The sequence below is a fragment of the Diabrotica undecimpunctata genome, chromosome 10 (genome assembly GCF_040954645.1).
Source record: "Diabrotica undecimpunctata isolate CICGRU chromosome 10, icDiaUnde3, whole genome shotgun sequence".
NCBI lineage: Eukaryota > Metazoa > Arthropoda > Insecta > Coleoptera > Chrysomelidae > Diabrotica > Diabrotica undecimpunctata.
This window is the reverse complement of record NC_092812.1, coordinates 28,323,334-28,340,885: the sequence shown is the minus strand read 5'-3', so window position 1 is coordinate 28,340,885 and position 17,552 is coordinate 28,323,334. Positions and strand designations below refer to the sequence as shown.

Here is a 17,552-nt window from a genome sequence, read left to right as displayed (position 1 = left end):
GCAATAATACAGAACATTCACGAATTAATACAATTATTGTACTACTTAATTGTTATTGAATGTTACTAAAAATCATTACAGTTTACCAAAAACTAGTAGTAGGCTACTTTTATGCAAATGATAATAAATAATTTATTTTCTAAGCGCATATCTTTCAAATTATATCCGTTAGACCCCCAGTATTATACCTTTTTGGAATCAGTTCATTTTTATCGATCTAAAAATGTCCTAAAATACAGGGTGATACATTTAAAAAAAAGCCGATGACGTCATCACTGTAATGTGTATTACCTTGTATAATGAAATTTTATTGTAAAATGTAAAACATTAAATTTAAAAATCGACGTGTTTTAGATTTTTTTAAAAAGGTTTTTCATTTAGGAAATATCGAATTTATTCCATACTTTACGGACACACCGTAGATGAGTAAATATTCTAAACACAATTTTAATGTACACCAGAAGAAACAAAAAAGAAGAATAAACCACAAAGATGAAAGTTGGATGTTGGAAAGCCCGCAGGATGATTGAACAAGGCATGATAGTTATGATTGAAAAAGATACGAGAACGAACTGAAAACTAACTATAATAAATTCATTTTTTTCAAGAATAGGCGACCTTGCATATTCTGTTCCCGATTTTTTAAACAGATGTTTTCCTAGGAGATGGATTGGTAGACGAGAAAAAATCGAGTGTCACCAAGATCTCCAGATTGTACACCACTTATCTTCAATGGGGTTACTTAAAATCAACATTTTATATCGATCGACCACAAAATTTACAAGATTTATAAAATATAATTAAATTGCTATATGCTAAACTGGTAACCATATTTATCATTTCTAAAGATTTGGCCAAATAAGCTGCTTTTCTTTGCCTGTTGTTGAAAGAAAGATAAATAAAAATTAATTGTCCCGAAGGCAAAACACTCAATGTTTCTAGAGAGAAGTACATCAGCCCTCTTCGGTCAAAAATTTTTCTGACTGTTGTACCTTCCTCTAGCAAGATTACATGCCCTATCCATCTAAGACGTACTACCTTTAATGAATTTTACAACGTCACAAACCGATCCTTAAACACTTCTATGCAACTCAAAGTATAACAATATTCTATACATTCAAAAATCGTTGCTCTTTTATTAACTTTAATTTTTCTGGGTAGTTTTAAGGTCATCTGTCCTTTCAAGCGAGAGTAACACTTATTGACAAGCACAATTCTTTTTTTAATTTCTTCGTTATTTTTAGTCTCAGAAAAAAGTCTCAGTCAAAAAATTAAGAAATGATTAAAGAAATAAACCAAGTGAGGAAGTAACAAGAACAAGAGAATCAGAACTTGAAAAGAGAAGTAAAGCAACTACAAGAAAGAGATAATTACGTCCATCGAGCAATGCCCATCCCTTGGGCCAGAGACCCTCTGGCTAGATTATGTTTCTCTCCGGGCATAATCATCTTAATACCACCCTTAGTGCATAAATATGTATTAAACCATTGTTTTTTAATTGATAATGAAGTGCGTATGGCAGGACGGACGCTCATTTATACAATGAGAATGTAAACCCTCAAAATTTTGTGCCATCGGACTTGTTTCTCCCTCTTGTACACGCCGCAGCTCGAGCGCCCGCTCTGTCATAAGCGCCGCATTAACAATTAAAAAGCAATGATTTAAAATGAAATAAGCCCAAAATACTTATCGGGAAATGATAAAATAAGGTTTAAACTTGAATTTAGGTTGTTGGTAAATTCAAAAATATTGTCTTATACTTATGTTTTTGAGTCTTGCAAATCGTAATTTTGCATATTTCCCAGTTTTAAATTATTTATAACTCAAAAACGATCAAGTTTAGAGAAAAACTACAAGAGACTTAGTTTGTTTAGAATGATCCAAAAAATTAAAAAAGATTGTTCGGGTCCAAAAAACTTATTGTTACAATTTGTTTAAAAAAACTTTTCGCCTGGGCGATCTCTTAAACCTTATTTTGGGGTATCCCATGAAAGTGATTATGCAAAAAAATCTTATTGGAATATTTTTCCGAACGAACCCTAGCTTTTCGACTTATCTATAGGTATAACTAAGGATTTAACACAAGAATTGTATCTATAAGTACTTCGCATCTCATCAAAAAACAACAAATTTCGATTGAACAATTTGAAAATATTTTTGTCACTTACTAGAAAAAAAAAGACTAAAATTTATTTAAATTGTTTATTATTTTCTTATTTGAACAATACTTACACGTTGTTTCTTTTTACACTATTCAAAGATCATTTATGATGTGTACTTGAAAATGAACAAATAATATTAAAAATCAGTCTTTTAATATAAGTCTTTTACAGATATACACGTAATAAATTACAATATATACAGTATGTATTATATTCTTTTTTATATATTATTTAACAATAAAATAGTTTAACGAATTATCTCACTAATATTTCTTAAATAGAACTATGTACAAATATAATTTAAATAATTAAACAATCTCCTAACATTTGTTCTTAATTTATCCTGAATAATCAGCCTTATAATAATTATATTCTAATGAATAAAATCCTTAGCGACAAAAAGATACAAAACAACTGGAATGAAGCAGTAACTCCAATGTTTTAAAAACCTGCAGATTGGTACAAGTGCGGGTTTTTTGCTAGTATGGGATGGGACGGGCCGGATGGAAAATGCCTCCCAGATATGGGTGTTACCAAGGAAATAAAATACTCGGGGTGGAACAAAAATCAATAAATAGAAATAGGCAGTTGGGTTACCATAACAAAACACAAGCAGAAATCAATTAAAACGGGCTAAGGACGAGTGTGACGTTTTCGTAACGTTTCAATTAAATGCGATTTTAACTATTAACCTAATCTTATCGATACCAAAAGTTACGAATTCCTAATATTACGCCTCATACTAAAACAGACATTGCGACAATAGCTGGCGAATTTCTCAACCGCATGCTTCTAGAAACATATTAGGATACATGTTGGCTGATGGCAACAGAGAACTGAAATTTTGATGTCGACAAAACCAGTGAATGTTTTCCGGGAAAGAATCTGTAAAATAGATTTTAGCGGGAAAGTACTGTGTAGTATATGGGTAGTTCATGCTTATCACTGAAAACAGTCGTTAATTGAAGATTGAACACGTGTTGTAAACGTTACGATGTAGTTAGGTCGGACATTTAGAGGTAGGTAACTAAAATACTTCTAAATTGTTTCAGCTGCTTTTTATGGACGAAAACGGCATCAAGAGAAGGCATACCAAGTGGTAGTGATGTAAGTGTTTCTGATTCTAAAAATGAAAGTGATGAATTGGTAATAGAAGGGGACTCTGGTTCTGAAATTGAGGAAGACCTTAGTGATGGTGGTAAAGTAATAATAAATGAGCAATGTAATAAGAATGAATATAATAATATAGTAGAAAAAAACAATACTGAGTATTACAATACCGTAATAATTCTCATATTTCAAAACTACACCTTAACGGTTGTTACAATTTTATGCGCTGCATTGGCTTATAAGTTCCGATAATTGTGCAGGTAGGTACTACATGTGTGTCAACATTTCGCGGCATTATTATGAGGATAGCAGGAATAAATAGACCTTAGAAAAAAAAACAAGAAAAATTATATTTTGAAGAGACACTAAACATTTTTAAACTTTTTGATTTGTATACCAAGTGGATACAAAAAGAACATCCTATTTTGTCTACTGAAACATTAATAAAATACCGTGAAATATTCAAGTGTATCTGGAGATGTTACAAAACACAATTAGGCCTTTCCCAGTAGGGGGCTTTTGGGCTAGCACTAAAACTGAAAACACGTGTTCAATATTTTTAAAAATCTATTGAAAAACATCAAAACATGACCTCCCACCCCACCATTTAAAGGTAATGTAGGGGACAATTTTGAAATCTTATATATAAACCCCCATTTTTATTGCAGATTTGGATTCCTTAAAAAAATATCTCGAATAAAAAGTTGCTTATTTTTGCATAAGAAATCCAATCTGCAATAAAAATGGGGGTCCCTAATGCGAGTGTTGTTGGTCATATTTTAATGTTGTTCGATAGATTTTTAAAAATATTGAACATTTTTTTTTCAGTTTTTTATCTGATATAAATTTCGTAAAATATTCGACCGTCCCGCTTCTTGTCTCTCACCCTGTATATGGGAGTGTATAACAAGATAAGAGCGAGATGCTGTAAACCACCAGTCGCTAGTAATTATCGCATTTAATTTATTCGAACTTAACAATTTGGTAAACTGCAAAATACTTTTGTTGGACGATAAACTTAATATGTATGTACATAATTTATGGAATTGGTAAAGTATATATCTAAACAGTGTATTTCTCGATATTCATCTTATAATCCGGAATATGTGATAAATGAACATGCTGCTAGTCCCGAATATATGGTTTAAAGCAACTTTTTTAAAATTCACTACATATGCATATGCGTTGCACATATACGTGTTTATGTATTTTAACTTTAAATATTACATTTTCTCCTTTAAGTGATCACCTCTAAATTTGACATCTACACAAATGTCCTCTGCCGTGCTTGACAAACTATAAATCGTGGGAATACAGACACAAAAGAAAAAAAAATGGTTCAGAAGAATACTTGAATATTGACTTCTCTGAGTCAACCTAGAGAACCAGCAGAGAGGGACTTTGCCATTTTTGTTATAAATGGACCTGCCCGCGCGCTTTGCGCATGTGCTGAAAGAAATAAGTTAAATGTAGTATAACAAATGATAGATTAAGGTAATAAATGATGCATAGTTTGGGTTTGGAGCCGAACTAGCCCCATCTCTTTAACAAAAGACTACACCTGTTACAGTTATTAAAAAATACTCCAGATACATCCTTTTTAACATTATCACTTTTAAAAAAGTTTAATTTTGTTGATCTTTTATTTAATTTTGATTTGTGGTAAAGACCACTGTGCCCGACAATTTGACCACAAATTTATATTTGATCACAATTGTCACGAAAATCTTTGGTTGCTGCATTTTCAAACGATATTTTTAAAAAATTCCTGCAACAATGATAAAGTGGATCAGTAAATGTTTTCAATATATAAACAATAATAAACAATAAATTTATAACAAATCTCTTTTTTACAATAAAATATATCAGTTGCACTTACCACTGATTTTATTTTACCATTTACTGAGCTGATTGATACCATTTAAAGATTCCACTTTGTCATTTGCTTACAGAATTTTTCAAAAATTAATGGCGAACACTACAACATATCAAGAAATTGGTCAACTACAGCTGTTAGCACAGGTCTTCTTTTTCGTATCCTACGGCCTATTTGAGAAGTTTTCATAAGACTGACAAATTCTGAAAAAGAGAAGAGAAATAAGCTGACTTTTAACGCGGATATCAACTTCTCATTTGTAGTGTTTTATTTATTGTTAATTTTAGTTACCACTGTATACCCTGCTGTAAAGTTGTCCCATAATTCATGGAACGTTAGCTAAATTGTGATAGGTGATATCAAAATAAAGCTCTAGCAAAAGTTGCCCCCTAAGTTCTGCAAAGTGTCGTTACTTTTTTTGTGGTATATTAAAATCGTTTTATTATTAAGAAAATATCAATTTTATCTTTGACGGTACATTGGTTCATTAAAATCGACGTAATTTTTTGTCTGCTCTGTATGCATATTTTAGGACAAAACTCACGAAATGATATTTCATTTTACTCAAAAAAAAGTATTTTAAAAAAAGTTATATAAATGCAAATATTACAATAAAGGTCTTTATTCCTAGTCCATGTTAAGTCATCACATTTAACAGTGTGAACGTTTAGGTTGGAATAAATTCAATATTTTTAAGTCTAACAATATAATCTGTTATAGATATTATCTAGTATCTTAAAAAAAATACTTCCGCACTTCAATGCGCATCTTACGCTACAATAATTGAATGTACTAATGACGTCACCACTTTCGTGTAATGACATCATCGTTTTTTTTTTCAAAAGGAACGACATATTTTTTTCTTCATTTTTACATTTTACAACAAGAGAGGAATACAAAAATGTATAATACTTATACTCCAAAATAATTATTGGTTTGAGAATAACAGACAAATGTTATATCAGACATTTAAAATCTAATTTTTTATTAAAAGGACTGCGCTAATAATAGACAAGCCCATGGGACAGTTATAAGGGGCCATTTGACTCAGCATGAAATCAACTTTAGAAAATATGCCGTCAATTTTCATCGCTACAGGTGACTACACAGGTAAGGTAAACTTATTACTCAAGGGGGACATTTTGTTTAAACATATTGGTACGGCATTATTATTTTAGGAAGTTAATACAAAAATAATGACCTGCGACCTTATGCTGTACAAAAATATTTTACTATATCCAGTAGCAGTAGATTACTATATCCAGTAACAGGAACAATCTTTGATTTTCGGAAAATTTTATCCCCATTTTCAGCAATGTGATACGTATTCGTACGATGGTACGATTAAATAAAAAAAAAAGAATTGATATTTTAATGATGTGTGGGTATGGTAACTAGTGCCGAACCCAACAAGAAATTTATTATTTATGGAATGATAAGTCCTATTTGTCAATCCACTGTATCCAAAAAAGAACAAAAAATTAGGAATTCGGTCACGTGAGAGATAATTATTATAAATGTATGTATGCAATTGGTACTGATGAAACATTAAATTTGGTACTAACTGTGCAAGAATATCCAGGCATATCCAGTAGACAAACCGCAACTGAAAATTCGCTGAGTAAATCTACAATTTTAAAATATTTGTTTCACCCTTATAAAGTTAATCTACTTCAAGAGCTCAGTGAGAATAATTTTGATCGTCTTCTGCTTCTTCCTTCTTGTAGGTAGGCTTTAAAGCCTGTTTCTTCTTTAATATTAGAATCCTAAATTGTTTAAATTAGCGCACCATCTTTTTCTTGGTCTGCCAATACTTCTTCGTCCATTTGGTGACTTATCTCGTACTATTTTATCCTCTGGCATTCTACTAATGTGTTCGTTTCACTCCTGTTTCCGTTTTGTCACCCATCCATTTATGTCTTTTATATAGCATGCTCTTCTTATGTTTCCGCTTTTTTCACTATCCAACAGACTTTTCCCTGATATTCGTCGGATTATTTTCATCTCTGTTGTTTCTAGTAGTCGTCTCGTTGTAGATGTGTCATGTCTTGTCTCGCCGTGTATGTTATAGGTCTAATTGCTGCTTTATAGATTCTTGTTTTTGTGTCTTGTCTTAGGTGTTTGTTCTTCCAGATTGTGTCATTAAGAGATCCCACCGCTATACTTGCTTTTAAGCTTTGTTGTCGTACTTCTTCTTCAACATCTCCGTAACTAGTTATATCTATTTCCAGATATCTAAACCTTGCTTCCTGCTTTATTATTTTTCCATTAATTTCGATTTTACATCGTAGTTGGTATTTAGATGTTATCATACATTTGATTTTTTCTGCTGATATTATCATATTGTATTTCTTGGCTGTTGTATTTAAGATGTGTGTTAATCTTTGGAGCTTGTCTTCTGTCTCGGCCATTAATGCAGCGTCGTCTGCATAACATAATATTTAGATTTCCTTGTTCCCCATTCTGTAACCATGACTTTTACGTACTGCTTGTATTATTTCGTTCATTATTATATTAAAGAGAAGTGGGCTTAACGAGTCACCCTGTCTGACTCATCTTTGTACTGGTATACACTGTGTTAGTTTTACATTTATCTTTGCCTGTATTCGATTATGTAAGTAGATGTTTTCGATGATTAAATTTTGATTAAAGGATTGAATTTAATGAAGTGACAATGGAGCAATGTAATAATGACCCACAATTTGTAAATCATGTAGTATTTTCAGATGAAGCATCATTTTATTTAAATGGAACTGTTATCAGACAAAACTGTAGGTCTGATACCAATAGTCAGTAACTACTGGTCAGATACCAATCCTTATTTGATGACGGAGGCCCAAACACAGTATCCTGAAAAAGTTCATGTTTGGACAATAACTGTTGGCAACAACATTTTGGGTTCGTTTTTTATTGAAGGAACGTTGACAACTCAAAATATTTAGATATGCTACAAAATGACATTATTCCAACTATTAAAACGTTATATCCAGATAACCAAAATCCACAAGTGCCTAGTAATTTAATATGGCTTCAACAAGGCCACATTATGCGCAGGAACTGCGTGATTATTTAGATAATATTTTCCCCAGCAGACGGATAGGTAAGAGAGGATTTATAGAGTGACCAGCAAGATCTCTGATCTAATAATGACCTTGATTTTTTACTTTTGGGGTTACCTTAAGTATAAAGTATATTTCAATACGCTCAACAATGTCGAACATTTGAAAGAAACAGTACTCAATGAGATAAGACTAATTAGCCCAGACACATTAAGTGGAGTGTTGGAAGAATTTAGAAACCTCTCGGTTATTGCCAGAAGTCTACGACATACACTTTGATTTAATTGTAGATGTAATAGAAATTTAAAAATGGATTAGTCCAGTCCTTTCAATGAAAGTTTAGATTTGAAATTTCTGATACAACTTTGTCTGTAATTTACAAACCAATTATTTTAGACTATAAATATTATACATTTTTATAATCGTCTGTTATTGTTAAATGTATAAATGAGGAGAAAAATATGTTGTTCCATTAAAAAAACCGATGACGTCATTTATATGAAAGTCATTTACACGTCATTAGTATATTCTATTGTATCGTAAGATTTTTTTAAGCCCTTCTCTCTATTCGAATTGCCCAATATAGGCCTCTCCTAATTCTCACCATTCATCTCTGTTGTTTGTAAGACGTTTCCACATTGGTCCTGCAGTTCTTTTACAATCGGTCAGTCCAGCGCATTTGCGGTCTTCCTCGTGGTCTTTTGGCTTCATATGGCCGTCAATTCCCGATTTCTTTATTCCATTCTTCTTCTGGTTCCTATCCGTTTCGGATGTTGGAAATAATATTGGCAATCATGACCTTGCTCGCTGCGGCTCGAAACAGCTCCGTTGAGGTTTTCTTAAACCATGTTCTTAAATTCCTCAGCCATGATATTCTCCTTCTACCGGGTCCTCGCTTACCTTTGACTTTACCTTGCAATATAGACTGCAGCAGGGAATAACGGTGCTGATTTCTCATAACGTGTCCCAGATATTGCAATTTTATGCGTTTGATCGTAAACACAATCTCTGGTTCCTTCTTCATTTTTTCTAGAACTTCCTTGTTCGTGATCCTTGCTGTCCATGATATTCTCAGCATTCTTCTATAAAGCCACATCTCAAATGCTTCAAGTCTTTTATTAGTGGTGTCTGTAAGCGTCCATGCCTCCGCCCCGTACAACAACACAGGGAAAACATAGCATCTCAAATGTCTCATTTTTGTATCTATGGATATGTTGTGACTTTTGAAGATGGCGCTCATTTTGTTAAAGACCGTTCTTGCCTTTCCTATGCGGCACTTTATTTCCTGTACATTGTTCCACTGTTCGTTTATAATAATTCCCAGGTAGCAATACTGTTTTACTCGCTCTATCTGCGTCCCATTAATGTATAGATGAGCCTCATTTATATTTTCCTTGCTGATAATCATTTGTTTCGTTTTGTGGGTATTAATGTTTAGTCCGTACTGTTGACTGTACTCGTTTATTCTGTCCATTAGCCTCTGAAGTCCCTCTAAACTATCTGCTATCACCATGGTGTCGTCGGCATATCTAACATTGTTTACTCTTTCACCATTTAGAAGGATGCCTTCGTCTATTCCGTAAAGAGCCTCGTTAAAAATTTTCTCTGAGTACATATTAAATATCAACGGCGATAGGATACATCCCTGTCTAACTCCACGTAGTATTTTTATGTCATCTGTTTCTTCTCCGTTAATTTTCATGTATGCGGTCTGATTCCAGTAGAATTCTGAAATTATTCTGAGGTCTTTGTCATCCAGGTCTGCTTCTTTTAAAATTTTTATCATCTTTTGATGTTGAACTCTGTCAAATGCCTTTTCATAGTCGATCAAGCACGCGTATACGTCGCAGTTAACGTCCCTGCATCTTTGAATTAGTACCTGTACTCCGAAAAGTGCCACTCTGGTACCCACTGCGTTAATGAAGCCGAACTGTCTGTCCGATATTTGTTCCTCGCACTTCTTATAAATTTTTTCATGGATGACTCTAAGAAACAGTTTCAGCATGTGGCTCATTAGGTTGATTATTCCATAGGCCATCCTTAAGACGTTCGTTATGTCCAGTCCATTTCCATTTCAGTTTAGCTGCCTGTTCGACAGCATCTTTTACTTTTGTTCTATTACGAATGTCTTCATTGGATTTATGGTCTTTGAGTAAGATACCCAGCATTTTTACCATACATTCTTACACGTCTGCTTATTTCGGTAGTCTGATTTTCTTTGCTTACCTTGACATTTTGACCCAGATATGTATATTCATCTACGTGTTCTATCTCTATCCCTTCGATGTTTATTATAGGTTTGTCATCTTTGTTTGACGGTAGTTTAGTTTTGCTGAAATTCATTTTCGTTCCTTTGTTTAGGGATTCTGTGTGTAGCTCCTCAACCATCGTATTCAGTGCATTCCACGTGCCAGCTATTAGTACTACATCATCTGCGTATCTAACATGGTTCAAGTATCTTCCGTTTATAGGGATTCCCTTATTTTCCCAGTCTATTGACTTAGAAGATATCTTCTAGGGCAGTTGTAAATAATTTTGGAGATATTGTATCTCCTTGTCTTACACCTCGGTTGATTTTTACTGGTCTTGTTTCGATTCCATTACCCAACGTCACTATCATTTCAGCTTGTTCGTAAATATTATGTATTAATATATACCTGGAGTCGATTCAGTTGTTGACTAATGCTTCTTCTATTGCCCACAGTTCTACGCACAGTAGCGTAAGATGCGCATTTGAAAATAAAAATTGAAGTGTGATAGCATCTGTTTTACCCAAAAATATTGAATTTATTGAATTTAAACGTTCTCGCGGTATATGCACCAACTGAAAATCGCCGAGCCATCACAAACAAATAATTTGTACAAAATCCTAAGTAAAGTATGAGATGAAATGCCCAAAAAATAAGATAAAGATATTAGGAGATACAAACGCAAGAATGGTGAAAAATCAATCGTAGACATATCTAGTCGGAAGTGGAAAAACAACTATTAACAGAGATAGAACCAAACTCGGATACAGACTACTTCATGGTAGTGACAAAACTGGATGGAACAATGTTCCGATGGAAAAATGGATTAAATTAGGCTAACATAAGAGAAAATTTTAACAGTTCAATAAAAATATATATTTAAACTAATAAATGAATCTACAAAAGTAAACGAAAGATTGCAAGCATTATAAAGCAAAATAAACAACACTATAATCAAAATGATAGGGTAGAAAAAATAATTAGAGCAAACAAAGAGTGCTGCAATGAAGACTGCAAAAGAGCGGGAACATCCTTTAAGAACAAAACAAAGAAAAATAAGAAACAAAGCCTACATACTAAACAAACGATTCCAACAATTAATTTAATTAACTGAAAATATTGTCCGGAAATCAAACCGATTTTCGACAAGGAAGATCCAGAACTGACCGGCTATTAAGAGTGAAACAATCGTGAAAATACAACAGTGACGTCCACAACGTCCACATAAGTCCTAACAAATATCATTCAATTAGTAAAAGCAACAACGGATTCGTCAACAGCAACTGTCAGAATAAAATATGAGCTCACTGAGAACGTTTCAATATTCAACGGATCAGAGCAAGGGGACGAGCTGGTGCCGACAGTATTCAACCTGTCTTTCTAGTATGTGATAAGACAATTGAATATAGGAAACGCTAATCTAACAAATAAATCAGTACAGATTGCTGCCGTTACCAATGACATTAGTATCAAGTCTCTCAGAACGAAAGAGGCGCAGAAATATATTCCTAATTAAAACAGGAGCAAAAGAGACCGGAATGTATCATAGTGCAGATACCTTTGCCAAACATTTTCTTAATAAGTCCAATAATAACAACAACCCCACCACATTATTATATATGCAAAATAAACAGCATGTTTAACATAATCTAGATCCCATTAATCTGAAAATTGTTTAAAATCCAAACACTCTATTCTTGCATAAAGTCACTTGACGCGTTTCCTATTCAAAACACAAGATTGTTTAGTTTAAAAGCTATAATTAGCAAAGTATTGTTTGAAGTGCCAGCGAAAACAAATAAAAACAATAAAAAATTTATTCTTCAATTTTTAGTTTATTTTCAAAACATATTTGACCAATTTGTGATGCCACAATATCTATAAAAGCCAGTCAATATGTTGAATGACCAGTTGAATCTTACTGTGAACTTTGTAAATCTCTTTAAAGCTTATCAACTTTTGTACAGTTGTATTAGGCAATCATAGAACCAATGCATTACTGCTAGATGAGGTACAACATCTTAACAATACGGTTTCCGTTTGTAACAATAGTTTCCGTTTTTGATTAATTTTTTTTCTTGTTATAGCACAATACTTTCGATAACAAATAAAACATAAAGTAACTAAATTAACCTTATATAGCTTAAAATTTTCTATTTTCCTATCATGGAAATACTTTATGCTTCACAAAATAAGTTTCAGGATTTACCAATATTAAAAAAAACTATTTTTCCAAATCAAAAGTTGCTTGCAAAAGGAATTATTGAATAACATTTATTATAGTTACCTTGAACAGCTGTTGGTGCTTTGTTGCCCGAAAATCTTTCCTCAGCAGGTGGAATTGGTCTAAAAGGCGGCACTACTATAGATGATTTCTTCGATTTTGATACCTCACCCATCGCCAACGGGGTTACTACTTCCACAGATCCTACTCCTATTCTTGAATCTGCTGGAACAATGTTTCCAGACTGTGACATCATGTTCTGCAAAACAAACACAAATATACATTGTTGTTATCTATTTATAAGCCTTCTAATACTATAGGACGAAAAACATATCAATAAGAAAAATCGATATTTTTCCGTCACTAAATATCTGAGTAAAAACCATTAAAATGTTACAAAATTTGTTGTGTTATATTATTGTTGAAAATATGTTGTGATGTTAAGTATTTGACAGATACATTATATGGCAACGTAAGATTCCCAATAGGAGTTGTTGCTGACACTCAGATCATGTCTGAATTAATGAACGTTGCCATCTAGAATCCATTCAGACAGGGTCTGAGGGTCAGCAACAACGCCTATTGGGGGTCTTATGTTGCCATGCAGGGTATATCTTGAACACTTTTTAACATCACAACATATTTTCAACAATACTAGAAGTAGCTAGAAGAAACCCAATAATTTCTCACCCGTAGCTCCAAAGGCAATTTTTGGAAGCTACAGGTGTAAATGTTTCAGTTGAAACGATAGGAAGAAGACTTCATGTCCAAAGAAAATATAGCAGTAGACAGTTACGGGTGTACGGGTGTTAAGGATGTCCTACCAGTGCTGACATATGGGTCAGAAACATGGACCATCTCCAAAGCAGACGCAAATCTTCTGCTCGTCTTCGAAAGGAAGATACTAAGAAGAATAATGGGCGCATTCTGTGAGAATGGTATTTGGAGAAGGCGATATAATTTCGAATTGTACGAGAAGTATAAAAAAAAATAGTAAATGGTAGAGATGTAATATCCTTCATAAAAATAGGTAGGCTTGGATGGGCTGGACATGTGTCAAGAGCAAATGAAAATTACCCACCCAGACGAACTCTATTATCGGTCCCAGTGGGAAATAGGAGTAGAGGCTGACCACGACAGAGCTGTAGCACCACTGATGATGATGATGACAGTTACGGGTTTCCTAGTTGTCCAGACAGCTCAATATTGATCGCCTAAATTGGTGTCTTTAACACCAAAATTAGAACATTAAAAATTGGAAACATGTGCTATTTTCAGACGAAACCAGGATTTGTATTAAATCAGATGACCTACGAATTCGTGTAGTTAGAAGGCGAGGAGGACAAGCAAGAACGAAAACTACCAGATCTGTTTACAGATATAAACGAGGAAGTGTCATGACCTGGAGAGGCATTAAAATCTGTGAAAAAACTCCTTTAATGTCCATCCAACCAACTTTAACAGCTCATAGGTATGTTACTTGGTTCTGGAACATGTAATTGATCTCTGTAGAGGTGGAATGGGAGAAAATTTAATTTTTAAATCTGTAGTGACTACAGACTTCCTTGAAACAGAAGATATCACTGTTCTGGAGCGGCCTGCTTGTTCACCCTACCTGAACTCTATAGAGTGTTTGTGGGATATGCTTAAAACAAGAATTAGAGCTCGATGGGATAATCCACAAAACAATACAGCTAGTACACGCTGCTCTTAATACATTGAGTGCCACTCTGGACAAAAAAATCTGTCCGTGGGGCCAAATTTTTTTTCTCAATGTTTAAATGAAAATAACCATAAATAACTTTTTGTGCTATTAAAAATTGAAAAAAATAAAAAACCTGCAATTTAACACAAAAAACAAAAATGGTGACTCGTTGGTCTCAAGCGGCCTCTGAGTTTAAATTTTTGCTTTCGGGCCATATGAGACCAATGTGTCACCACACCATGCTGATGTAATATATTAACAGATTTCGACTCGCAAAGGTTTACGTCTCGGCGCGAACGTTGTTTACAATATCGGATCGGTTCAGTTGTTGTTGAACTTTTGGTGAGTAAAGATGTCTATTTTTGAGAAAGAACAGCAACGTTTAGAAAAGTTATTGCAAGAATGTTTTTGCGACAAAGAGGATGTGAACGATTTTGAACCCGACGGACATCAGATGAATTTGAAGCCGAATCGGAGAACGAGTCTGACTCTGATTCATCAGAATATCAGCCATGCAAGAAGAAGAATGTTTTAACAAAAATATGTGGCTCAAAACGTACTGCCAATTTACACGAAGTGACGAAGAAGAGGACCAACAAGTTACTAATGCTACATATGTCTGGGAGCCAGTCAGTGGCAATTACCTGAAGAAATTTGATTTTGTGGCAAACGAAAATGGTACTGGATTTCGAGAGGAATTGTATGAAACTATGTACAATAAAACTCCATACGATTTTTACAAATTGTTTGTAAATGAGGATATCATAAACTTAATGGTAATGGGAAAAATAATTTTTTTGGATTTTTTAATTATTTTTCTACTTTTAGGTGACTGAAACTAATCGCTATGCTGACCAGTGCATTGAGAAAAACGATTATCCTAATTTTCGCGTAAAATCCTGGAAACAAACAAACTCAGATGAAATAGAAAAACTATTAGGAATTATTCTTTGGATGGGTTTATGTCCATTTCCTGAAGTGGGGAGCTATTGGTCTCGAGACAAAATATATAGTAATTATATCTGAAAAGTTATGCCTCGCAACAGGTTTCAACTTTTCCTCAAGATGCTCCATTTCAGCAATAACGCAATGTTGTCAGACGACAGGTTGCAAAAACTGACGTCCCTATTAGAAAAATTGAGAATTACATTTCAGAGCTCGATTGTACGTTCAGAAAATATATGTATCGATGAAACGTAAGTTCCCTTTAGAGGACGGCTAAAGTTTTTACAGTTTATCAAAAACAAACACCATAGGTTTGGCATAACTTTAGTATATATTGTATTAAATCCAAAAACGAGCAAATGTCAGTTCCATCCAAAATTGTCATGGATCCAATGGACAATCTCGTAGACAAAGGACGCACACTTTACACGGATAATTGGTATACCTCTTGCATGTTAGCAACTGAATTATTAAAGCGGAATACCCATCTTGTAGGATCATTACGTGTAAACCGAAAATTCAACCCAAAAGATGTTATTCAAAAAAAACTTAAAAAGGATGAAACGGTTGCTGCTGAATGTAAGGAAGGAATTGTGGAAAAAAAAATGGCGCGATAAACGCCATGTTCTGTGTCTAAGTACTAAGCACACGACTGAGATAGTTCCATTGAAGAAAAGAGGACAAGAAATGTTGAAGCCAAAAATAGTTATAGATTATAATAAATGTAAGGCATTTATTGATCTATCCGATCAAGTGAAAGCCTATAATATTTCCTTAAAGCGAAGCTTAAAATGGTACAGAAAGCTGGCGTTGGAACTCCTAACGGGAACGTGTCTTGTAAATGCTTATATTGCTCATCAAGAAACAGCCAATGTCAATATGTCAATTACTAAATTTAGAGAGGAAGCTGTAAAGGGACTATTGCGAGAAGGTGAAGATTTTACGCCAAATAATGGAGAGTCCGAGGAAGCCTCACATATACTGGAAAATGTTGGCCGAGCTAATAGAAGACGTTGCGTTATTTGTTATGCGAAGATCTCTGAACAATCGGGTTCCAAGGAGGCCTCAAGAAAAACCCCAGAAAGTTCACTGAAGTGCTCTAATTGTAAAAAACATTACTGTATATCTTAGCGCATAACGCAACGAAAATATAAAATACCAAAGCCCTTGTTCCCTTTATGTACTTCTTTGTAAGTAAATAAATAAATTTAAATTATGAAACCTTTAAAAATTTCGATTTTTATTATTATTACAAAAAAAAAAGTCATATTGCTGTAGGGTGTCACAACGGTCTCGTATATAAAGGCCAAACATAGCAACTTGACCGTCAGGCCATACGTTTCAAGATCCCATTGATTTAAATGAATAAAACGCTTCATATAACGAAATGTTACGACGCTGCATATGAGTCCACATGAGTATCACACAGCAATTACGTCCCAGAAATGGACGAGACCACGTTGGTCTCATCTGGCACTCAACGTGTTAAAGAATGGATCAACCTACCACAACAAAATGTATATGACAATGACAATTTCTTTAGGAGCATCTCCACGCGAATTGAAGCTTGCATAAGGGCTAATGGTGACTACTAAAAACATAAATAAATAAAAACAATTCAATACATTATTCGTTTTACATTGAAATTTTTGACGCTACATAAGTTTGGATGTGTGTATATTTTTAAACTAAATAATTAGTAAAATACACTAATTATTATTTGACATGTTTCGAATTCCAGATTCAGTGTAGCTGATTTAAAAATACAATTTCTTAATTAAATGTTTTGTTATATACTAAATTATATTTGTTGTGTTTGCTAAAATTATTTATTATGGGTTATTTGACACTCTTTACTATCGTTTATTGGGTGTAAAGGCATCTTAAACTGAATGAAACCTTGAATAGAGCTTCTTTTTAAAATAAGAGTTAAAATTCGTCATCATAATTACGAACTAAGTAATTTTTTATAGCATTTGGTAAGAATACCTTGTAACATTGGTCTAAAATATTATCTATTTTGCAATAAAACTAACATTAGAGTTCTTGCCGACAAGTTGCAGATATAATACAAATAGATTTGCTGTTAACCATGAACGCCTTGTGATAAGTCATGTTTGGAAGGTCATTTTAATACTATCTTTATATATTTTTAATTGCTATTGCTTCTTCTTTGACACGGATCGATTTTAAATTCGTTCCATTCATACAATTTCATAATT

General features: G+C 33.5%; 1 protein-coding gene across 2 annotated transcripts in view; it reads right to left on the bottom strand.

Moving 5' to 3' along the window:
* mtg (mind the gap) overlaps positions 1 to 17,552 on the bottom strand; it is a 130,012-nt gene that overhangs the window by 30,019 nt on the left and 82,441 nt on the right. For both annotated transcript variants that reach the window (XM_072545977.1, XM_072545978.1), the window contains one exon: positions 12,744 to 12,939. In XM_072545977.1, coding sequence (XP_072402078.1) covers positions 12,744 to 12,939 — 196 coding nt within the window. The remainder of the gene's footprint in view (positions 1 to 12,743; positions 12,940 to 17,552) is intronic.